This window comes from Haliotis cracherodii, unplaced genomic scaffold (assembly GCF_022045235.1).
Source record: "Haliotis cracherodii isolate W230 unplaced genomic scaffold, xgHalCrac1.p SCAF_16, whole genome shotgun sequence".
NCBI classification, from domain to species: domain Eukaryota; kingdom Metazoa; phylum Mollusca; class Gastropoda; order Lepetellida; family Haliotidae; genus Haliotis; species Haliotis cracherodii.
The window spans coordinates 29,296,552-29,322,737 of NW_027266271.1; the positions used below are offsets into that span (position 1 = coordinate 29,296,552).

General features: G+C 44.7%; 1 protein-coding gene across 1 annotated transcript; it reads right to left on the minus strand.

The window, feature by feature from the left end:
• Positions 1 to 6,434: 6,434 nt before the first annotated feature.
• Positions 6,435 to 24,425, minus strand: LOC139463673 (uncharacterized). The gene is made up of 2 exons (XM_071244929.1): positions 23,662 to 24,425; positions 6,435 to 6,798 (listed from the first exon to the last, which is right to left on the minus strand). Exons 1-2 carry the CDS (start codon positions 24,423 to 24,425, stop codon positions 6,435 to 6,437), a joined length of 1,128 nt encoding a protein of 375 aa, XP_071101030.1.
• Between the last annotated feature and the right edge of the window lie 1,761 nt (positions 24,426 to 26,186).

The window sequence follows — 26,186 nt, forward strand, 5'->3', positions numbered from 1 at the left end:
ATGGGGATTCCAGGTTAGAATATACCCTTAGCTACCTATGCTTGTCTCGCTATGGGGATTCCTGGTTAGAAAATACCCTTAGCGACCTATGCTTGTCTCGCTGTGGGGATTCCAGGTTAGAATATACACTTAGCTACCTATGCTTGTCTTGCTGTGGGGATTCCTGGTTAGAATATACCCTTAGCAACCTATGCTTGTCTCGCTGTGGGGATTCCGGGTTACAATATACACTAAAACATATGCTTGTCTTGCTGTGGGGATTCCGGGTTAGAATATACCCTTAGCAACCTATGCTTGCCTCGCTGTGGGGATTCCAGGTTAGAAAATACCCTTAGCAACCCATGCTTGTCTCGCTGTGGGGATTCCGGGTTAGAATATACCCTAAGCAGCCTATGCTTGTCTCGCTGTTGGGATTCCGGGTGGGAATATACCCTTAGCAGCCTATGCTTATCTCGCTGTGGGGATTCCGGGTTAGAATATACCCTTAGCAACCTATGCTTGTCTCGCTGTTGGGATTCCGGGTGGGAATATACCCTTAGCAGCCTATGCTTGTCTCGCTTCGGGGATTCCGGGTTAGAATATACCCTTAGCAACCTATGCTTGTCTCGCTGTGGGGATTCCGGTTGAGAATTTACCCTTAGCAACCTATGCTTGTCTCGCGGTTGGAATTCCGGTTTATAATATACCCTTAGCAACCTATGCTTGTCTCGCTGTTGGGATTTCGGGTTAGAATATACTCTAAGCAACCTATGCTTGTCTCGCTGTGGGGATTCCGGGTTAGAATATACCCTTAGCAACCTATGCTTGTCTCGCTGTGGGGATTCCAGGTTAGAAAATGCCCTAAGCAACCCATGCTTGTCTCGCTGTGGGGATTCTGGGTTAGAATATACCCTTAGCTACCTATGCTTGTCTCGCTGTGGGGATTCCGGGTTAGAGTATACCCTAAGCAACCTATGCTTGTCTCGCTGTGGGGATTCCGGCTTAGAATATACCCTTAGCAACCTATGCTTGTCTCGCTGTGGGGATTCCGGGTGGGAATATACCCTTAGCAACCTATGCTTGTCTCGCTGTGGGGGATTCCGGTTGAGAATTTACCCTAAGCAACCTATGCTTGCCTCGCTATGGGGATTCCAGGTTAGAAAATACCCTTAGCAACCCATGCTTGTCTCGCTGTGGGGATTCCGGGTTAGAATATACCCTAAGCAGCCTATGCTTGTCTCGCTGTTGGGATTCCGGGTGGGAATATACCCTTAGCAGCCTATGCTTGTCTCGCTGTGGGGATTTCGGGTTAGAATATACCCTAAGCAACCTATGCTTGTCTCGCTGTGGGGATTCCGGGTTAGAATATACCCTTAGCAACCTATGCTTGTCTCGCTGTGGGGATTCCGGCTTAGAATATACCCTTAGCAACCTATGCTTGTCTCGCTGTGGGGATTCCGGCTTAGAATATACCCTTAGCAACCTTAGCTTGTCTCGTTGTGGGGATTCCGGGTTAGAATATACCCTTAGCAACCCATGCCTGTCTCGTTGTGGGGATTCCGGGTTAGAATATACCCTTAGCAACCCATGCTTGTCTCGTTGTGGGGATTCCGGGTTAGAATATACCCGTAGCAACCTATGCTTGTCTCGTTGTGGGGATTCCGGGTTAGAATATACCCTTAGCAACCTATGCTTGTCTCAATGTGGGGATTCCGGGTGGAAATAGGTCCCAAGCAACATTTGCTGTATGTACCCAGTGATGTTGCTCAGTCACTGATTTTACTGGTCCATACTCGATTATTTGCAAATAGCTAGACTAGGGTGCGGACGTAAACAATAAACAAACAAATGATAGGTATGTACACACCATCTCGTATCCGCGGGCTGTGTTCATATCAAACCGATCAGCTGTCGTTTGACTGATTGAATTTGAAATAAGGCGAAGGTCAACATACAGGGAATACATTGAATCAAACTCTGCCTTGCCAAACCAAGAATACAATAGCCATGTTTACACCTCACTCGTGCCAGGCGATCTTAATAGCGCTCTGGGCTGTTGTTTCATCAAAGGTGTAACGATCCCCCTTCACCGAACGCTTCTGAAATGCAAACATTTCAATTTTGTTGTAACGGTAAAGCCATGGGGACGCCCGATACATTACAATGACCACAAGCTGTGTTTATAATGAAAACGTACATGACGAATTATGTTTAACGCTAAACCCTCATTGCATTCTGTCCGTTACATCAAACGGGAGAATTCATTGCTCATCATTCTCTAGTGAGACATTTCGTCCACTTTCCACGCCTCTCAACAAAACAGTTTGCTTTGATTTCTTTTCGTGGTCCTTATGTTATGGGTGCTAAGGATTCATTCAATACAGATTTCTTAGGCGCCAGTAAAAAACAAATCGCGTGTCGGTTTTGTCGACCACAAACCAAACACAGGGGACAAGGGGGTTGCTGTTTGCCGGGTGTGTTCATGAAGAAATAACAGTAACTTCAGGTAGACTTCGATTGCTAACACGACTGTTACTCTTTTGTGAATGGTTATTTAAATCATGTACTTCAAAGCACTTTTTTTATACGGACCTAAATGTTATTCGCGAACATACATATGATAATTGTTGATAGGAATGTTTTAGTTTAACATAGCCAGGCAGTGGGAACTTCATTTTGGTAAGGTGCATGTTTAATTGTTGCAGTGTATAATATCAACATTTACCACTGACCTTGCCTCCTCGATTATGCGTGTATAATACATTCTAAGAGATATATCTCACATGGAGATCTTATACACTGGTAATGGGAGATTTGATTTTTACAACGTAACGCCTACCTCGCAAATATAATTCTGTCCGTTGGTCTTTCGTGGTGGAAACTCAGTCGATCTCTCGCTGTGTTGACACTTAACTGCGCGGATGGAAGAATAAAACTAAGATCATCCACTGCTAAAGAACATTAAACTGCCAAAGTCAGGAACCATTACACAAGGCGATCTTGAACACACAGACGTTTCTCTCACATGTTATTGTTGACTTACGATTGTGTTGTTTTTTCAAAGGTATTTAGGAGTTTGAAGAACATGACGACATGTTAGAAGTATTAGATTCTAACCGACCTTGAGGTTCAAGGTGGATGAACACCCGAGTGCAAGCAATAATTGTACCCCGAGGTGTGCACGTGCTCTATGTTTATCCATCTTGAACCTCAAGGTCAGTAACTTTTAATGTGAAGGTCACACTGGCAGAGAGGAACAAACTTTCACGTACCATCTGTTTGAACACCAATGCACGTGCAATGAAACTAGGCACGTGCAACATCTACTTTAAGGTTGGTGACTCCCGGACATGAACACCTGCGACAAACAATAGAGCCAGTGTGTGAGAGTTGAACCTGAGTAATCACCGGACAAAGTATCCCCGAGACATGGTTACAAGCAGGAAAGTATCTCCACGTAAATACGATTGCCTCATTGCTCGGATTTCCATGTCGCCGACTTTAAATTGTGTGATTTTGTTTGATTTTGTTTGTTAGCTTGTTTGTTATTTAACGCCGCACTCAGCAATATGCCAGCTGTATGACGGTGGTCTGTAAATAATCGAATCTGGACCAGACAATCCAGTGATTGCCATACTGAGCATCGATCTACGCAATTTGGATACGATGACGTGCACCAACCAAGTCGAGACTGACCCCCGATCCTGTTCGTCGCCTCACTCTCGCGATTTTATTAAAAGTATCCAAACAACATTAAAACAACCCCACTAAAAAAAGCCCCAACAACTATGAAATTGTCTTTTCTTTATATCTTACCACCCTCATGAAACCTGTTTCCGTGATCGAAGAAGACTATTGGTATCCCCCTTCGGACATTAGCTGTTAACCGAAGTTGACCAGTGCATGTTGGAAATTGTCTCGAATACGACACTAAAGGAAGAGGGTCTTGTAGAGTGTGGTAATCAAAGCTGGACTGAAAATGATTGACGTATTGACGTCGAAATATACAATAAAGATTGCATATTCCCACGTGACCAAGCTCAATACGGGTCCTGTTTCACCTGATATGGCGGAGAGTCAACACTTGGTTTTTTCACTGGAATGCTAAAAGCGAGCAGTTGTCCCCAGTCGCCCGTGTGTCGAGGTAGAAGCGGTTTCACAGTGGATGGTAGCTTTGTTCGCTTAGGCAACTTTTTATTTCTTGCAGCCGAACAATGTGTGCATTCTATCATAATAGACCACCACCGGCCCTCCACGCTACGGCATAACTCCACATACCACAGAACGCCAGTGTGACAGTAAAGAAAGCGGAACATGTGCGGCGGCGGCGGGAGAGGTGGGGGGGGGGGGGGGGGGGGGCGATGTAGCTGGCAGCGGCATCTCGCCGTCCATAGCCCTTCATATAAGAATTAGCGTCGCCAAACGAAAAGATGAACGAGTCTTTGATCAAAACCACCTGAACACGTTAAAGGTGATCTCTGTGTTGGCCTGGTATTGTATACATGGCTCTCTGTCTGGAAATCGCATCGTCATTTTCCTGCCCGCGGTACCACTTATGCTGTTATGGGAATAAACATGACGTTGACACTATGAACATAAAGGAATAGACATGAGTCGGTGAGTGAGGTTTGTGTCGCTGTCAACAGTAGTCCAGTCATATCACAGCCTGTCAGTTTCATGGGCGAGGAAAGCTCGAAGTGATACATAAAGGTTGGTTGGTTGGTTTGTTGTTTAACGCTGCTCTCGGCAATATTCCAACTATATGGCTGTGGTCTGTAAAAAATCGAGACTGGACAGGACAATCCAGTGGTTAATACCATGAGCATCGATCCACGCAATTGGGATCGATGACAAAGCAACTATGTTAATAAAGGAATATACATGAAGGGGTGACTAGGTTAATATAGGACTATACATGAAGGGTGAATATGTTAATATAGGAATATACATGAAGGGTGGATATGTTAATATAGGAATATACAGGAAGGGTGATTATGTTAATATAGGAATATACATGAAGGGTGACTATGTTAATGTAGGAATATACATGAAGGGTGACTATGTTAATATAGGAATATACAGGAAGGGTGACTATGTTAATACAGGAATATACATGAAGGGTGACTATGTTAATATAGGAATATACAGAAAGAGGGTGACTATGTTAATGTAGGAATATACAGAAAGAGGGGTGACTATGTTAATGTAGGAATATACATGAAGGGTGACTATGTTAATGTAGGAATATACATGAAGGGTGACTATGTTAATATAGGAACATACAGGAAGGGGTGACTATGTTAATATAGGAATATACATGATGGGTGACTATGTTAATATAGGAATATACAGAAAGAGGGTGACTATGGTTAATGTAGGAACATACAGAAAGTGGGTGACTTTGTTAATGTAGGAATATACAGAAAGGAGGGTGACTATGTTAATGTAGGAATATACAGAAAGAGGGTGACTATATTAATGTAGGAATATACAGAAAGTGGGTGACTATGTTAATGTAGGAATATACAGAAAGAGGGTGACTATGTTAATATAGGAATATACATGAAGGGTGACTATGTTAATGTAGGAATATACATGAAGGGTGACTATGTTAATGTAGGAATATACAGGAAGGGGTCACTTGTTTATATTGGAATATGTATGAAGGAGCCGCCATTTCTTTTTAAGCAAATGCAAGGGATATGAGAGGTGGAATCTCATTGGTTAGTAGGAGTGGCATTGAATGGACATAACTTGTAATAGCCACCATTGGTGCAATCGAGCCAAGAAATTCCAGCCTTGTTCGGTTAGTTTGGACACTGGACTTTTAGAGTCAGTTAACTCCCTTTCTTCAGGAGGATGTGTTATTTATTTTTTATTCCAAACACAGTGCCCTTGACAGGTAAAACTGGGAAAATTATGGTCACAACTGGATGTTTTTTTTATTAAAAAATTTAAGGAAGTGGGAAATGTTTAATTCAAACTGGGATTTTTTTTCTGAGCAGCCTTGGGGCCGAAGATCGACTTCTGATCAAATCTATTTAAATCCCTGCGATGTACATCATTTTAAGCACATCTTATATTCCTGATGTTCGGTCCTGATAGTTTTGGAGTTCCCAATTTCATAGAATACTGATTTATTCCATGTTTATACATAAGCACATATAATTCAAATTATACATACGTATACATAACAATGGACATACTATAGTCTGAGGAGGAAGGTAGGAGCCAGGTAGGGGTGTGTGTGTGTGTGTGGGGGGGGGGGGGGGGGGGGGGGGGGGTAGGAGCAGCTAGAGAGGGGCAGGGGGGAGGATAGGAGCCAGCTTGGGGGGCAGGGGGGAGGACAGGAGCCAGCTGGGGAGCAGGGGGACTGGGAGGGTAGGAGCCAGCTAGGGAGGGGGAGGGGGAGGATAGGAGCCAGCTTGGGGGGGCAGGGGGAGGACAGGAGCCAACTAGGAGTGGAGGGGGAGTGGAGGAGCGAGGTAGGGGGAGGGGGGAGGGTAGGAGCAGCTAGGGGGAGGGGGTAGGGGGTAGGAGCCAGATAGGGAGGGGCAGGGGGGATAAAAGCCAGCTAGGAGTGGAGGGGGAAGGTAGGAGCCAGGTAGGGGGGAGGGTAGGAGCCAGCTAGAGAGGGGCAGGGGGAGGATAGGAGCCAGCTTGGGGGAGCAGGGGGAGGACAGGAGCCAGCTGGGGAGCAGGGGACTGGGAGGGTAGGAGCCAGCTAGGGAGGGGGAGGGGGAGGATAGGAGCCAGCTTGGGGGGCAGGGGGAGGACAGGAGCCAGCTGGGGAGCAGGGGGTGGGAGGGTAGGAGCCAGCTAGGGGTGGAGGGGAAAGGGTATGAACCAATTAGGGGTGGAGGGGGAGGAGAGAGCCAGCTAGGGGCAGGGGGAGAGTAGGAACTGGTTTCGTTAGATAATTATATAGTAGTCAAGATCGCGTTTACAAAATTAAGTATTTGTTTTCGTTTCATCAAAATGAGTTAGAAGGGGTTAACACCGATTTTTACAGGAATGACTATAACATGTGCAGTATCGAATCACCAAGTGTTTAATCATGCTAAACGCACATGAACCCTTCGTCTCTGTACATCCACCGTAAAGCATTACACTTTCGGCATCGTCTCTAAAACCATCAAGCCTATATTAAACTGGAGCCTTGTATTGACTATTAACATGCTCAGAAAAATCCGATCCGCCATCCCAGCCATATTGAAACGTCCTACCCAGCAATTTCTAGATGTTTCATTGTAACATGTGATATAGGTACTGATATGCTCAAAGAACAGATGCGGCGTTTATTGGCGAGTACTTTACCCAACTGGGATCTTCTCTAGACATATTCGTGGTGATTGTATTTCCAAAATTACAATCTAGGGTGTCAGCCTCAGATAACTGCATTTGAAGAAACCCTTAATTACACCATATGTTGCCGCCTACAAAAAATACATTTTCACGAACAGTAGTGTATCATAATGTCTACCCACTCGCCTTTGACCTTTATCTTCTGTAAACATCAGCGTCACAGCAAACAAGAACATATACCAGAAAGAACATTTCAAATACATCCAGCGACGTCGCCAACTGTGCTCCTTTAAGCAATGTGTCGTGTTAGGGCCCGGAGGAGGACCAGTGGTGTATGGAGGTAGTCATGTCATTGTTTGTGGCGTTTGAAGGTGTCATGTCATTGTGTGTGGCGATTTGGAGCTTGTCATGTCATTGTGTGTGGCGTCTGGATCTGATTGTGTCATTGTGCGTGAGGTCTGGAGCTGATCTTGTCATTGGTGGTGTGGCGTCTGGAGCTAGTCATGTCATTGTGTGTGGTGTCTGGATCTGTTCGTGTCATTGTGTGTGGCGTCTGGATCTGATCGTGTCATTGTGCGTGGCGTCTTAAGCTGATCGTTTCATTGTGTGTGGCGTCTGGAGCTTGTCATGTCATTGTGTGTGGCGTCTGGATCTGATCGTGTCATTGTGTGTGGCGTCTGGAGCTTGTCATGTCATTGTGTGTGTGATGTCTGGATCTGTTCATTTCATTGTGTGTGGCGTCTGGATCTGATCGTGTCATTGTGCGTGGCGTCTTGAGCTGATCGTGTCATTGTGTGTGGCGTCTGGAGCTTGTCATGTCATTGTGTGTGGAGTCTGGATCTGATCGTGTCATTGTGCGTGGCGTCTGGAGCTATACATGTCATTGTGTTTTGTGTCTGGATCTGTTTGTGTCATTGTGTGTGGCGTCTGGATCTGATCGTGTCATTGTGTGTGGCGTCTTGAGCTGATCGTGTCATTGTGTGTGGCGTCTGGAGCTTGTCATGTCATGGTGTGTGGAGTCTGGATCTGATCGTGTCATTGTGCGTGGCGTCTGGAGCTAGTCATGTCATTGTGTGTGTGGCGTCTGGATCTGATCGTGTCATTGTGCGTGGCGTCTTAAGCTGATCGTGTCATTGTGTGTGGCGTCTGAATCTGATTCGTAGTCATTGTGTGTGGCGTCTGGATCTGATCGTGTCATTGTGTTTGGCGTCCTGGATCTGTTCGTGTCATTGTGTGTGGCGTCTGGATCTGATCGTGTCATTGTGCGTGGCGTCTGGATCTGATCGTGTCATTGTGTGTGGCGTCTGGATCTGATCGTGTCATTGTGTGTGGCGTCTGGATCTGATCGTGTCATTGTGTGTGGCGTCTGGATCTGTTCGTGTCATTGTGTGTGGCGTCTGGATCTGATCATGTCATTGTGTGTGGCGTCTGGATCTGTTCGTGTCATTGTGTGTGGCGTCTGGATCTGATCGTGTCATTGTGTGTGGCGTCTGGATCTGATCGTGTCATTGTGTGTGGCGTCTGGATCTGTTCGTGTCATTGTGTGTGGCGTCTGGAGCTGATCGTGTCATTGTGTGTGGCGTCTGGATCTGATCGTGTCATTGTGCGTGGCGTCTGGATCTCTTCGTGTCATTGTGTGTGGCGTCTGGATCTAATCATGTCATTGTGCGTGGCGTCTGGATCTGATCGTGTCATTGTGTGTGGCGTCTGGATCTCTTCGTGTCATTGTGTGTGGCGTCCTGGATCTGATCGTGTCATTGTGTGTGGCTTCTGGATCTCTTCGTGTCATTGTGTGTGGCGTCTGGATCTGATCGTGCCATTGTGCGTGGCGTCTGGATCTGTTCGTGTCATTGTGTGTGGAGTCTGGATCTGATCGTGTCATTGTGCGTGGCGTCTGGATCTGATCGTGTCATTGTGCGTGGCGTCTGGATCTGTCGTGTGTCATTGTGTGTGGTGTCTGGAGCTGATCGTGTCATTGTGTGTGCGTCTGGGGCTATTCGTGTCATTGTGTGTGGTGTTTGGAGGTAGTCATGTCATTGTGTGTGGTGTCAAGACGAAGTCATGTCATTAAGTGTGGCGTCTGGAGCTTAGTCGTGTCATTGTATGTGGTGTCTGGATCTGATCGTGTCATTGTGTGTGGCGTCTGGAGCTTGCCAAGTCATTGTATGGTGTGTCTGGATCTGTTCGTGTCATTGTGTGTGGCGTCTTGAGCTAGTCATGTCATTGTTTGTTGCGTTTGGAGGTAGTCATGCCATTGTGTGTCATAAGGCTGAACACTCAAATGACATTTACATGAGTGAGTGAGTTTGATTTCACAGCTTTTAGCAGACACCAGAAATGGGCTTCACACACTGTAGCCATGTCGGTAATCGAGCCCGGGGTTTTCGGCGTGACAAGCGAACACTTTAACCACTAGGCTACCCGACTGCCCCTCATTGACATGAATGTTAATGTTATTAATAGAATAAGATATGCTCAAATCTGGTAATTGATGTGCTGTGTTATATTTTCAATTTGATTGTTTTAAATATCTATTTGTATTCCTTATATGTCATAATTGTCTTTTTTGAAAGATATTAACCCTTCTGTTCAAAATAGTTGTGACTTTATTCCTGCGTTATCCCCCAGACAGTCCGTGACGTTCTTGTCGATTTCCACTGTCGATATCGTGGCCAAAGTCGGGAAATTGTGCTCAGGGCAACGTTCAAATGCTGTGCCACTGATGTGTGTGATTCCCCAGCTTCAAGGGGACCAATGGAGTTATTTTCCGCTTTACAGTTTTACAGTTCACTTTCTTAACTGAATGATTTGTGAAGACGACATGTGTCATAACGTTCCAGAAGAAATCCGAGACAATGCCATGACTTGAACGTGAAAACTGTCTACGACTTTCCTAAGAAAACAAATCATGCAAATGTCATAGGTCATCGACATGAACTCTACCCACGACCATAACGCCCTGCCTTGACACTCTATTGTCATGCAGTAGTGTACTATGGTAAACGGAGCCCAGACAAGTTTTGGTTTTGAAAATGTTGTGATAGCGTGTCTTGTCTATTATCAACTGTATGTGTGTATTAGTGTATTGTTTATTATCAAATGTAAGTGTGTATCAATGTGTATTGTTTATTGTCAACTGGATGTGTTTTTCAATGTGTATTGTTTATTATCAACTGAGGGGGCACGGTTGGCCCAGTCGTCTAAGGCGGCGCGATTCGCTTTGAAGAGTTGCGTCCCTTGGGCACGCCAGAAACCTATGATTGTGGGTTCGAATCCCGGTTCGCCCAAATTATGTTTCTAGGTTTGTCAGCACCATACCTGTGCTCGTGGGTTTCACCGAACTGGTAAACGCCTGAGGCCTGCATCACTTCGAGCTTTCCTCCCACATTAATCTGACACGCCGCGATATAGCTGGAAAACTGTTAAAAGCGGCGTTAAACCCAACTCACTCACTATTATCAACTGGATGTGTGTATTAATGTCTAGTGTTTATTGTCAACTGTATGTGTGTTTCAGGGTATTGTTTATTATCAACTGTGCGTGTGTATCAATGTGAATTGTTTATTGTCAACCTTATAGGGGGGGGTATCAGTGTGTATTGATTATTATCAACTGTGTGTGTGTTTAAATGTGTCTTGTTTATTGACAACTGTATGTGTGCATCAGTGTTTATTGTTAATTGTCAGCTGTATGTGTGTATCAATGTGTATTGTTGATATTCAACTGTATGTGTGAACTTATTTGACGCGTGTTTTGCAAACTATACGTAACATCGTGTCCTGTCTACATAACATTTATAAGTATATGAATTTAGAAATACTACCATACAACTACCGTAACAGTCCTCAATATACAATGTACATACATGTCATATATACATGTACATTTATATGTAATACAAACTCCTGCATGTTATATACTCAAGAATTGACATGTGTGAACCCTAATAGAGTGAGGGCCAAAGTGTATAAACGTCAGAGCTTGCGACGTTCATTAATTTGGGCCGTGTGTTTATTAGGATGGGCCGTAGCGAGGAAATTCGTGAACAGTCATGCAGTCAAGCTCTCTGGCGTTATGCAATGTATACTGAAACGCGGAGACCAAGATTAAAGGTTCTAAATGATCGTAAAGAACGCTTATGAACGTTTTCATGCTTTGGGATTCCCAGGGGTTTCCCCAGGAATGTGTAAGTAGTCCGTCAGTGTTTACGTCATTTCAAGAACACGGTCTCGGGAAACGTCAAATTGTACACTTATGAACGTCAATGTGGTGGTCATGTGACCGACCTCTCGTCCAATGGAAAAGACGTTTATCGTGTAAACGTCAAATTGATAAATGATATATATATGTAACACAATTTCCTGTCTGTGATATATGTGGCAGTTTCAGATGGTCTTGTATATTTCCTGAAAAGTATAATTCATGTACATTGTATGAAATGCAGTTTTCGTCATCTTGTTTTATTGCTTGCTCAGCCTACCTTAAGCATTACGCAATCAGTCACAGCCCTTTTTCTAAGTATGCTTACTGTAAGGGTTGCTTGTGGAAGTCACACTCTGTGTACTAACGCTGTAGCCTCGGCCCTTTCACGACTCAAGACCTTTCGTCTTCATGGCCAGCTTGGGTACACCTGAGAAGGTCTGTGGTCACTCCACATATATTCTTCGAAGGATAGACATATATCTATATTCTGACTTGTTATTCGCAATGATACCCTCTTTGGATCTCTTTTTGGGAACTTTGGATCAAATTCCAAGGTTAATATTGTATCATTGGATTAATGATTTTATTCATCAAATGTATTTGCAATATTGTAGATATTGTTTGTATTTGGATATATGTGTGTTTAGATACGAATACACCGAATGTGGATTCGTAATTATTATTACTTAAAACAACCAAATAAGTATCTACATTCATTGAAACAAGGATAGTATTTAACTAAAAAGTAATGTTAGTGTAATGTTTTGATAATAGTAGAAGTCATATGTGATATACGAGGTGAGGCTAAACAAGCATGTTTGTGATGAATGAATGAAGGTAAGCATGAATGAATGAAAACAACGAATGAACGAATGGATAGTTTATAGTATTGTTCTATCATGCTCAGCTACATGTTTACTTGTACATGTGATGGAAGGTAACAGTGCTGAGTTCTATATTGTTCTTATTGGCATGTCTGCATGCACTGTAACACAACTCCCTGTCTGTTATACACATATATATGTAACACAACTCCCTGTCTATTATACACATATGTATGTCACACAACTTCCTGTCTGTTATACACATTTATATGTAACACAACCTCCTGTCTGTTATTTCCACATATATTATAACACAACTTCATGTCTGTTATACATATGTATAGGTAACACAACTTTCTGTCTGTTATACACATATATATGTAACACAACCTCCTGTCTGTTATTTCCACATATATTATAACACAACTTCATGTCTGTTATACACATATATATGTAACACAACCCCCTGTCTGTTATACACATATGTATGTAACACAACCTCATGTCTGTTATACACATATATATGTAACACAACTTCCTGTCTGTTATACACATATATTTGTAACACAACTTCCTGTATGTTATTTCCACATATATTATAACACTACTTCATGTCTGTTATATAAATATATGACACAAATGTCTTGTCTTTTATACATATGTTTGGAACATATTTATTTTCACTGAAATATGAACATGGATTTGTACACAAATTGCGTATGTTAACATCGCTCCTGACACCTGATGCACGATACAATTACTACATCAGTGGCGGTCGGATGTAACCACTGAATCATACATGCCAAGCTAGATACAGGATAAATATAATGGCAGTTTGTATTCATCAATTCATTTACTTCATTGAAAATCTGCCAGTTTTTAATGTAAAGTTTAAATTGAATCTAATATCGATTTCCGAATGGCATTATGGTTACAGATTAAGCATCGCCATTTCGAAGATGGCGGGTTTTTTGTACACATAAAAAGGGAATTAAAGCATGGTATGGTATCCACAGGAGCAACATGTAATGTCAAAAACATGTCTATTGTACTGATCCGCGTTAAGATCCGCGACGACTGAGTAGACTGAGAACGATAGGACATAACCTGTGTCCATAATTTGAATCCCCGCATATCCCATTATCCTTCCTTTCTGTGGCAGGTTCTTAAACTGTGTCTGTCTCTGCCCCCGTTAGGTTTTCTGGTAGCATATTCCAAAGTTTTGTTGTAGCTGGTGTACAAGAATCTGCATCGGCTTTAGTAATACGCTTCACTGATTGAAAACTGGCTTATCAACGTTGTGCTTTCCGAAACTGTATGAAACTACAAGACTTCCCAGAGGTGCGAGGACATTTTTCATTTTGTAAAACGTTACCGATTGTGGATTTGTATCTTTCTGTCTGTTATATACATGTTCATGTAGCAGCTTGTTGTGTTCCCTATGTAATATTTGGCTGTGCGTTACGCGAGCGTTAGTGTTCATCGGCAGGTGCAGGATCACGAGACGGGAAACAACCCTCCGTCTTCCCATCAGTCACACAAATACGCATACACTGCAACCTTCTTGTCGAATCGCGTGATTTTAATGGCAAAACATCATCTCCATGTTCAAAGTGACAAAAATAATTGCGTGTGTTTACCCAGCTGTGGGCTGAAAGTAGGACACGCAGCTCCACCCATACTCAGGTCGCGGAGGGACACACCCCGCGAGCCGACTTACTCACCGCGCCACTAACAGCGGGAGATGTGTTGATTACACTGTTTGAACAGGCGTGATTGACAGGTCGAACTTTTATATACGTGTAAGTTGATGCAAACAGTTAAAATAGGAACTATTTGTCCTTGCGCAATGGCATTTAACTACACTGTGGCTTAACCCTTTCCATCCGACCCTTTCAGAGATTTTAACCAGTACTCATGCGATGTAATCGTGGTGTCATGCAATCTGTGCTGTAATGCTCTGCTGGTTTGTGTTTGTGTTAGAGTTATCTTCTGTCCAAGTAGGGATTTAGTTTCATCATTGCGTGCAAATTGAATTTCAGTCAGAGGCAGGCCGTTTACCTCCATACTACATATAGCACGATGTGTTGTGACGTCACTATACCTGGCTGCAGGACAATATGTGTTTATGATATGCATTACCTGACGCCTGATTCCTTCAACCACCTCTGACTAGATATCTCAAACCTCGCCACGCCCACCCCACCACGCCCACCTCGCCACGCCCACCTCACTACGCCCAGCTCACCCACACGCCCCTCCCACGCACGCCTGCTGTTGTGTCTGTATCAAAGAGAAGCATCTGACATCCCGTGTCCTGCTGCTGACCGAGGTCCACCTGTGATCAGACGTACCCCATCCAACCGACCATTTCTTAAGATAACACACAACCTCATCGGCTTTCGTTAAAATGTAGTCAGTCCATGTTTAGATTACATTAATGCTGCCAATGTTTAGGCCCACCATTTAATATCCTGAGTGGGTGAGAGTGGGATGAGAGGCGGAGTGGGGCAGATTTCCACAAAACACTCAATACGCATGTTTAGTAGACCTACTGACATGCAACCTACAAGGTCTACTGACATGCAGCCTACCCATGTTTAGTAGACCTACTGACATGCAGCCTCCCCATGGTTAGTAGACCTACTTACATGCAGCCTACCTATGTTTAGTTGACCTACTGACATGCAGCCTCTCCATGTTTAGTAGACCTACTGACATGCAGCCTCTCCATGTTTAGTAGACCTACTGACATGCAGCATACCAATCTTGAGTAGACCTACTAACATGTAACCAACCAATGTTTAGTAGACCTACTGACATGAGGAGAGTACTAGATGGGTGGAGTGAGGTGAGGAGAGTACTAGATGGGTGGAGTGAGGTGAGGAGGGTACTAGATGGGTGGAGTGAGGTGAGGAGAATACTAGGTGGGTGGAGTGAGCTGGAGAGGGTACTAGATGGGTGGAGTGGGGTGAGGAGGGTACTAGATGGATGGAGTGGGGTGAGGAGGGTACTAGATGGGTGGAGTGAGGTGGAGAGGGTACTAGATGGGTGGAGTGAGGTGAGGAGAGTACTAGATGGGTGGAGTGAGGTGAGGAGGGTACTAGATGGGTGGAGTGAGGTGAGGAGAGTACTAGATGGGTGGAGTGAGGTGAGGAGAATACTAGATGGGTGGAGTGAGGTGAGGAGGGTACTAGATGGGTGGAGTGAGGTGAGGAGAATACTAGGTGGGTGGAGTGAGGTGAGGAGGGAACTAGATGGGTGGAGTGAGGTGAGGAGAATACTAGGTGGGTGGAGTGGGGTGAGGAGGGTACTAGATGGGTGGAGTGAGGTGAGGAGAATACTAGGTGGGTGGAGTGAGGTGAGGAGGGAACTAGATGGGTGGAGTGAGGTGAGGAGAATACTAGGTGGGTGGAGTGAGGTGAGGAGGGTACTAGATGGGTGGAGTGAGGTGAGGAGAATACTAGGTGGGTGGAGTGAGGTGGAGAGGGTACTAGATGGGTGGAGTGAGGTGAGGAGGGTACTAGGTGGGTGGAGTGAGGTGAGGAGGGTACTAGATGGGTGGAGTGAGGTGAGGAGAATACTAGGTGGGTGGAGTGAGGTGGAGAGGGTACTAGATGGGTGGAGTGAGGTGAGGAGGGTACTAGGTGGGTGGATTGGGGTGAGGAGGGTACTAGATGGGTGGAGTGAGGTGAGGAGAGTACTAGATGGGTGGAGTGAGGTGAGGAGGGTACTAGATGGGTGGAGTGGGGTGAGGAGGGTACTAGATGGGTGGAGTGAGGTGAGGAGGGTACTAGATGGGTGGAGTGGGGTGAGGAGGGTATTAGATGGGTGGAGTGAGGTGGAGAGGGTACTAGATGGGTGGAGTGAGATGAGGAGGGCACTAGATGGGTGGAGTGAGGTGAGGAGGGTACTAGATGGATGGAGTGAGGTGAGGAGGGTACTAGATGGGTGGAGTGGGGTGAGGAGGGTATTAGATGGGTGGAGTGAGGTGGAGAGGGTACTAGATGGGTGGAGTGAGATGAGGAGGGTATTAGATGGGTGGAGTGAGGTGAGGAGGGTACTAGATGGGTGGAGTGGGGTGAGGAGGGTATTAGATGGGTGGAGTGAGGTGGAGAGGGTACTAGATGGGTGGAGTGAGATGAGGAGGGTATTAGATGGGTGGAGTGAGGTGAGGAGGGTACTAGATGGGTGGAGTGGGGTGAGGAGGGTACTAGATGGATGGAGTGGGGTGAGGAGGGTACTAGATGGATGGAGTGAGATGAGGAGAGTACTAGATGGGTGGAGTGAGGTGAGGAGGGTACTAGATGGGTGGAGTGAGGTGAGGAGAATACTAGGTGGGTGGAGTGAGGTGGAGAGGGTACTAGATGGGTGGAGTGAGGTGAGGAGGGTACTAGGTGGGTGGATTGGGGTGAGGAGGGTACTAGATGGGTGGAGTGAGGTGAGGAGAGTACTAGATGGGTGGAGTGAGGTGAGGAGGGTACTAGATGGGTGGAGTGGGGTGAGGAGGGTACTAGATGGGTGGAGTGAGGTGAGGAGGGTACTAGATGGGTGGAGTGGGGTGAGGAGGGTATTAGATGGGTGGAGTGAGGTGGAGAGGGTACTAGATGGGTGGAGTGAGATGAGGAGGGCACTAGATGGGTGGAGTGAGGTGAGGAGGGTACTAGATGGATGGAGTGAGGTGAGGAGGGTACTAGATGGGTGGTGTGGGGTGAGGAGGGTATTAGATGGGTGGAGTGAGGTGGAGAGGGTACTAGATGGGTGGAGTGAGATGAGGAGGGTATTAGATGGGTGGAGTGAGGTGAGGAGGGTACTAGATGGGTGGAGTGGGGTGAGGAGGGTATTAGATGGGTGGAGTGAGGTGGAGAGGGTACTAGATGGGTGGAGTGAGATGAGGAGGGTATTAGATGGGTGGAGTGAGGTGAGGAGGGTACTAGATGGGTGGAGTGGGGTGAGGAGGGTACTAGATGGATGGAGTGGGGTGAGGAGGGTACTAGATGGATGGAGTGAGATGAGGAGAGTACTAGATGGGTGGAGTGAGGTGGAGAGGGTACTAGATGGGTGGAGTGAGGTTGGAGGGTACTAGATGGATTGAGTGAGGAGGGGTATTGGTGGACGAGGGTGTTAGGTGAGGAATAGATTTGTGGGGTAAGGTGGGACTTTATAGTTTGTATGGTGGTGTGTCTTGAGGGACCGGGGGTGTATACTGGTTGGGGTGGAAATTCAATAGCAGGTGTGTACAAGTTGGCATTCACCTCTCAAACCGTTACCGACTGTGTTCCACGGCATCTTGATACATGCATACGCCACACACAGTTCTCAGGTGAGCGTTACTTTAATCAGATTCCTCAACATTCATTCAGTCAGTGTTTATTCCAGTTATTGTTGAAGTGTATAATGTTTCCCGATCCGGGGCAGGACGCTCTAACCTACCCAGTCGTCTACATCACATTTGAACATGGCCTTACTCCAAGGCTGTACTGAAAGACAAGTCCATGGATGTGTAGTAATTCTATCCTCCTAATAGACAAGTCAAGATATGTAAAGACTCCAGTCTCCTACAGGGACAAATTGTTCTTATTAGTTACGTAATCTAGAAATTATGATTTACACTAATAATTAATTCCTTAGAGACTTGTGCAAGTCTAATTTGAACACAGTGGCCGCTATAAGTACACACTAGGAAGATTCAGAATAGGAACTCTGTGTACTGAAATCCCGTGAATACGAACGGTAGCGGACCCCCCCCCCCCCCCCCCCAACACACACACACACTACTCCCCCCTGAAATCATCTAGCAGATGGCTATACAGTTCCACTGTGTTTACATGTCATCGCTCCCAACAGAAATCGCCCAGAAGGTTTCATTGTATCGAAATTCCTTAATCATGGTAATAACTCAATGCGACCGGATGAGAATTCGTCTCTACAAGAATTCGTCATACCCGACTGTATGCTCCTACCAATATGCCGCTATAACATGTGGTACACTATACAACTGTATACGCTGTATTCCCGCACCTTGTTAAGTATCGGTGAACAAACTCTTTTATAGACTGCGTTGATATCACAAGCCCATCAGAATTCAGATCCAAATTTCAACGTCCCCGACTAGGCGTGCTCAAGCTCAAATACGTTGGTCCTCATGAATTTAAAGCTCTGAGATCTGTCCAAAATCTGGTCCCCAGCACTGGCAGACGCTTAGTTAGGAAAGTTTTGTTTTCCTGGATACATTTCCTTTGATACGAATTTAAAGCACTTGTCGTTTATCGTGCGGTGTTGTTGTTTATCAAATGTCGGTATATTGTTTGTGAGCGACTAGCGAGACAGGGTTGCACCCCCCTCCCCCCTCAACACACAGCGCCACATTCACATTCAATACAACCTGCAAATACGTGGCGCCTTTAACCCCATGTAGCACAGTAACTCAAACTGTATCGAATTTTCTCCCGAGAGGGCAAACTTTTTAAATTTGTTCTTATACTTAGTGCGTCCCCCTCTGGCACGTGTAAGGATAGAAATATCTCGCGAGATATTGATCCAAGTCGAGGCTATGACGTCACTAACAACTTGCGCCTAATACTACATGGTACGGGTCTATGGTGCCTGAATATTTGTCCGACTCTAGAATCTTACAACATTTCCGAACTGAGATAGTGTCAATTGAGTCTCAAGGCGTGGTTGTAAATCAAGGTCGAAGCTGGTTTAAATACACATGTATTCATGTGGTGAAATGTTTGCAAGATTGCAGTGAATACTAAAACAAATTTTACGGTTGAAGCCGGGAGACTGGCTGTCATATGACAAGAGTGCGTCCATAGACACGTTATTGATGTCACGCATATAAACTTACGTCGTCCGCCAAGACTGGATGTGCGTTGTGTCAGGTACTCCCATTTGAAAATGACATGATATACGCACGTCGTCAAATTGGGCATTGTGTATAACTCCCTCTTATTCAAGTGGCGTGTTTGTGTCGGGTCTCAGGTTCGGTGTCGAGTGTTGGAGATGAGGCTGAATGTTAGGTACATGATGTCAGGAACGCAACAAATTCTTGACAATTTCAGATTTAATGTTTCTGTCAATTATGATATGCTTTGCGCTGAGGTTCACATGTACCCCCACTGATCTACATAATGTAAATGCAATGATAATAGTTCCTGTGATATATGTGTGGACTATGATTATGGTGATTACAAAAGCGGTAAGTATTTATATATACATGGTGTACATGGGCGGATACAGAGGGGGGTGCGCATCCCCCCCCCCCCCCCCCCCGTTTTATTTCGAAAAAAATCTTTATTTCTGTATGAATTACCACCAAAGACAATAAATAGATCTTAATTGTGCACACAACCCCCACAACCCAGAGTTGAGTTCCTTTGGTACGCCAGAAACTTATGACCGTGGGTTCGAATTCTGGTTCGACTCGATTCTGTTTCTAAATTTGTCAGCACCATACCCGTGCTCGTGGGCTTCACTAAAGAGGTAAACGTCTGAGACTTCTTTAATCTAACTTGACTACTGTTCAAAGCAGCGTTCAACGAAACTCGCTCACTTAAAAGTGTTATTCGAGAGAATATTTAAGCGCGATAACTTGGCGGATTGTGTGTAATATTTAAGCGCGATAACTTGGCGGATTGTGATTTCGTGAATCTGTGCCATTGTTCATGCTGTCATCCACTGGTTTACCCCCTCCAGACTCGGTTATATAGGCCGCTGGAGTATTTCTGAAAGCGGAGACACAACACACACTAAATAAATTCATTTACGTTTGAATAATCATAAATTCGTCTGTAATTTTGTGGTTAATTAGATGTAACCGTTACTACTCAAGTGCCTGGTCGTTCAAGTCGTAACATGTCGGAGTCGTAAAGTCCTTCACGTAAACAACGTTTTCTTTTTGACGCCACGAACATCTGTGACCTCCTAAGTCGTCCAACCATGACGACGCCCCCCGGCATGTGGTCTACACCATACAGCTTCTCCCCTCACGTCACACACGTCACAGTTTACGCACACGTGGGCGACGGAAGGGATGTCGCCTTTAGCCATGCTTGGTTAAACCACAGCATATATTTTTTTGTTTTTATACTAGATGAGTAGATCGGAAAAAAATGATTTTTTTCTTCTATTTCCCAACCACTCCATTCTCAGTTACCAAATGTACTAAATCGAATGTTATATCACAGTAGCGATTGTTGTAAATTTGTTTGTTGCAAATAATTGAAAGGCTTGTAAGATATCGAGTGCTGGAGTGGCCAGATTGAAACAGGAAGTGTGATTTAGAGTTACCTCCCTTTGTTGTTTACAAGCACAAGACCGCTTGCCCATTCAAGATGTTTTGTGATGGGACATTTGCTGGACGGCTACACTCTATCTCCAGAATATTCCCATGGCATCTCTTGTAAATGTCGAGACCAGTTCCTTATTAATATTGCAAAACATTTATAAATGATCTATTAATAAATAATTCTTTCGGCTGAGTTTCAGTTCCGTCGTCCCGGATATCTTGCTATGTACCAGTGTATCATCTGCATGCATGTACTTGTATTCTGTAATGTATTCTTTGTATCACCTACTTAGGCTACATAACTGTATACAGGTATAACACAACAAACAACATTGTGTCGAGAAAGAGAGAAGTGAAAATTCAAAGAGAGGAGAGAAAATTCAAATAGAGGAGAGAGAATTCAAAATGAAAGAGAGGAGGGAGAATACATAGAGAAAGAGAGGAGAGAGAATACATAGAGAAAGAGAGGAGAAGAATTCAAAGAGAAAGAGAGGAGAGAGAATACAAAAAGAGAGAGGAGAGAGAGAGAGAATTCAGACTGATGTTGTGAGTGAGCGAGTATCGTTTTATTAATATTTTAGCAATACTCCAGCAATATCATGGCGGGGAGGACGAAGCCGGGTCTTCAGTGTGACGGGCGAACGCTTTCACCACCATGCTTCCCCACCGCCTGTCGGATTGAGGCAATTCTGACAGCAAAACAGACATACTTCCTCTCAAAATGACCCACATTACTTAAATGTGACTAACAATATCACACTAGCCCCCTCCTTTCAAGAAAAAGTTGAGAATTTGTTCTTGCATTTTGAACAACAAATTTGAAATGACCAAAAGAACATTGGGTAATGTTATTGCAATGTGTATTAAAAGGCTTAAGAAGTCACGGCAACGCCATCAGTGGAGGTTACTTCAAGTTATGATGAGAAGGATGAATTGGTCCTTGGGGCAGAGTAGTACTTTGAGTAGTGAAAGAAAGGGGAGTTCATCTTTATGTGGAGTTCGCTGGGAAAAGGAGACTTTCTTTGATGGATTTTTTTTATTGATGCTGTTTGGTCAGGATAATGACACGTTCAACCGGAATCCTAGAAGCCATTCCATTGAGGAAAACTACTGTCCCGGTTATTGTTAAAGCTTTGATTAAGTTCTCCACCATGGTTAGATTACCTAAAGTAGTTTAGTCTGATCAAGGGTCGATTTTCATGTCAGGGTTGTCTCATCAGCTCATGTATAAGATGGGAATATCAAATCTAGCCCTTATCACCCTGAGTCACAAGGTGATTGGAGAGATTTCATCAGACTCTTAAAATATGATCAGGTTTCACTGTCATGGTCTCAGTACAGGACTCATTAGGGCTGAGTCCCTTAAAGTCTTGGTCACACGGTAAGAGGACCACTTAAGCATTTGAAAGAACAATGACTCTTATGAACAATCAGACTTGAATTTACAAGACTCTGCGTCCGAACTAGACTTCTGAGGGCTACTGAAGTTGCCAGGAAGTTTTTCAAGGCATCACAGGACAAAACAAAAGCCAAAAAATCAGCGGTCCTGGGGGTGTTTTGGAATTGTTACCCGTTCCAAGTCAACGATTGAAGGCCACATACCATGGTCCTAAAGTGAATAATAAACAATGACAGCATTGTACAAAGTCGTTTGAAACGACAAAACAATAAAAGGTTCTGACATTTTAATGTGATAAAGAAATATCATGGACAATGTACCACCAAACTGTCTGGTGGCCGTTTCTCCTGTTGCATCGGCGTCAGATGAGTGCGGCTCTGCTTGTGCTTTACCAGATGCGTGTCAGCTTCATCAGTGCACGGTTGCGACACGTGGGCTAACACATTCACCCGTTCCCTTGCAATGGCACATCAGTTACGTTGTAGCACAGGTGTGCACCGACCACGTCATCACACATTCATTAGAGTGGCATTACCATTTGAAGAGGATCCCTGCTCACTTTGAACAACTTTCACAGGCAACATTGACGGTAAATCTTGCACATGTAACCTTGCTCAGGCACATGTAACACTCTCAGGTCATGGAGTCAGTCGAGGTCAGGTGCAACCCATCTTCCCGAGGCAAGGGAGTTAACTGACTATAAAAGTCCAGTTTCCACCCTTGCCCAACTAGGCTGGTATTATGGAGTTACATTGTGGCTGGACTAACGAGTCTATGCATAGTCCAATCAAAATCGCGCAACGAAATAGAAATCCGGTTCGTAAACTGTCGTGCAGATTTCGGTCGATTGCAAGATTGGCAGAACATATGCACCGCCAACTCGTTGTCAGCAGATATTTTCCAAATCTTTTCATGTTTTTAATCAAGGAGCTCACGTGATTTGATGCATTTCGCGATGTAAGACCCGTTTTAGCACAATATAGATCTTTATTATAAGTCAGATCGTCCTGACTGGGCGCAACCATTTTGTGTGAAGCAAATGCAAGTGATCCGAGAGGTGGAATCTGATTGGTCCATAGGAGAGGCTTAGAGGGGACATAACTGGTAATAGCCGCTGGTGGCGCTACGATCGCGTCCAGTAATTCCAGCCTAGTTCGACTTTTGTAGCCAGTTAACTCCCTTTCCTCGGGAAGATGGGTGCAACCGGTCAGTGCAAAAATAGATATTATTGCACATTTCACAGTTCTAGCAAATAAATTAACTAAGGAACTCAAGAGATTTCGGGGTATGACTTGCAACTTCAGAACATTTTGTAAAACTGTCTCTGATATTTGTTGTTTAACGCCGCACTCAACAATATTCCAGCTATATGACTGGACAAGACAATCCTGTGATTGACATCATGAGCATCGATCCATCCACGCAAATGGGATACGATGACATGCATCAACCAAGTCAGCGAGCCTGACAACCCGATCCCGTTAGTCGCCTCTTACGACAAGCACAGTCGCCTTTTACGGCAAGCATGGGTGGCTGAAGACCCATTCCAACCTGGATCTTCACGGGTCTTACGATCACTGAACATTTCAAAGGGATGTTCGCAAAGTACCTCAAAATGTTGCAAGGACAAAATCAAGGCTAGGCTATTCCTTCTCAACTGTATATGATTAACTGTAGTGGTAGTGGTAGTGGTGGTGGTAGTGGTAGCGGTGGTAGTGGTGGCGGTGGTAGTGGTAGTGGTGGTAGTAGTGGTTGTGATGGCGGTGGTGGTTGTGGTAGTGGTGCAAGTGGTTGTGTTAGTGGTTGTGTTGGCGGTTGTAGTGGTAGTGGTAGTGGTAGAGGTGGTGGTAGTGGCTGTGTTGGCGGTGGTGGTAGTAGTAGTAGTGGTAGTGGTGGTAGAGGTAGTGGTGGTGTTGGTAGTGGTGGTGTTGGCGGTTGTAGCGGTAGTGGTAGTGGTTGTGATGGTTGTGTTGGTAGTTGAAGTAGTGGTGGCGGTGGTAGTGGTTGCCGTGGTAGTGGTAGTGGTAGTCGTGGTGGTAGTGGTAGTGGTGGCGGTGGCTGTGGTAGTGGTGGTGTTGGTAGTGGTTGTGGTAGCGGTGGTAGTGGTGGTGGTGGTAGTGGTTGTGGTAGCGGTGGCGGTGGTAGTGGTGGTAGGGGTAGTGGTAGTAGTAGTGGTGGTAGTGGAAGTGGTAGTTGTGGTAGTGGTAGTTTGACAGGGACAGCGGAGACGGCATCCTGCATGTGTGGTGCTGTGTGGGAGTGGTAGTGGTAGTGGGAGTGGGAGTGGTGTTGGTAGTGGTAGTGGTAGTTTGACAGGGACAGCGGAGACGGCATCCTGCATGTGTGGTGCTGTGTGGGAGCGGTGTTGGTAGTTGTAGTGGCAGTGGCAGTGGTAGTTTGACAGGGACAGCGGAGACGGCATCCTGTATGTGTGGTGCTGTGTGGCAGTGGTAGTGGTAGTGGTAGTGGTAGTGGTAGTGGTAGTTTGACAGGGACAGCGGAGACGGCATCCTGTATGTGTGGTGCTGTGTGGGAGTGGTAGTGGTAGTGGTAGTTTGACAGGGACAGCGGAGACGGCATCCTGCATGTGTGGTGCTGTGTGGGAGTGGTGTTAGCTGTGTCAAGGACAGCTGTTACAGCAGAATCAATGGTTGATATATGTCCTTGTTCGCCGAAGAATCTATTTAACTTGAAAGGAAAATATATCAATAGACGCAGCCCAAACCAAGGTCTGCATCAGGTTTGTGTCCATGTGTCAACTAAAGCATGATCCCAAATTGATTATGACAATCAGGGTGCTTAATATCCGCAGTATGTCGTCAATCAATTGATGCAACTTGACATGTTTTCAACATTTGATCAAATAAAAAAAAACGGTCCGTCTTTCCACATGAAAGAGATGCATTTTTCCAAAACCAGCTTCACGCGGCAGTGCACTCTCATTCGTCGAGCACTGCAGGACTAAAATAACAGGGGAACCAGCTTCTTTAACTCGAAGTCCTCCCGCGCTGACTACACGTCGAGTAATCTGTTAACGAGTCGATGTTGGACCATTGTGACGATAAAGATTCAACTCACCTTAAACATAGATCATCTTAATGGGTATATCATGACAATGGGGAGAGATTCAGTTTCAGTTCACAAGGAACTATGGTCGTGAGGATGTTAAAGTCAAGTAGAGTGTTAGGTCGATTTTCCGGCAACACTAAAACAAACCTTCTTCACGTTGATACCATTCATTTGGAATATTTGGTAGCTCTCCTTCAGGAACCATTGAGACCCTACAAAGTAAGATCAAGACTATACTCATTGAAAGAAATTAAACGACCCCAGACACTTTTGCTGATGGATGGATCTGCAATAAGTAAAAACTCACTGTATCGACTAGAGAGTATAGTTCTTGATATTGAATCGAAATGTTTGGCCAGACCAAGAACAGACTCCATTAAATCAGACAAAGACAGCATGTGCAAGAATATGAAATTTGTAAATATGGCAATTGATGCCTTAAACTTAAATATAGCGACAAAACCTCTTCCTCAGCCACAATAAGTAGCATCCTCAGACAAAAATCAGTTTCCCAAAATGTCCCATAATATTTCAAATTTCAGGAGCCACCAACTGTTTTATCTTCCTATACGAGCACCATTTAATCCAAACTGAAAAGGAGGAAACAATACACCCATTCTGTCCCAGCCAGCTGTCCTCCAAAGTCTGGCTGTCCTACATGAAAGTGTGTTGTTGTTCCCACTGACAAGGCAAACCAGCATTATAAGTAAGGTTGACCTGACGCTAAAACCTGAAGATACGTCCATTTAACGAGTGTACAGGATTCCAAATCTCCATGAAAATCAGCACAGAGATATATATTTAGGGTCTAGCAAATGTACCACCAAATCCCTGTCTCAAAGTTTAACCATAACCTTTAAAACAATCAAAGAGAATTTTTAACTTTATACACCTCTATCCCACATGGCAAACTTACGGAAAAAACTTCACTCCTTGATCCATGGGGCATTTGTTACTAAACGTGGTGACATTATAGATACAGCTACATATCTTCAGAGGTTCGGGACAATTCGTCAAAAAGGAATCAAATGCCTTCTGAGTTTCATTGAAAAAACAATATTTGAAAAGTTGGACGTGACATTTAGTCAAGAAATAGGCATCCCCGTGGGCACCA

Coding starts and splice junctions, on each gene's coding strand:
- LOC139463673 (XM_071244929.1), bottom strand. CDS start 24,425: ATGCCGTCTCCGCTGTCCCTGTCAAACTACCACTGCCACTGCCACTAC. Junction 6,799..23,661: donor ACTACAGTTAATCATATACA/GTTGAGAAGGAA, acceptor CTCCACCCCTAG/CTGGCTCCTACCCTCCCACC.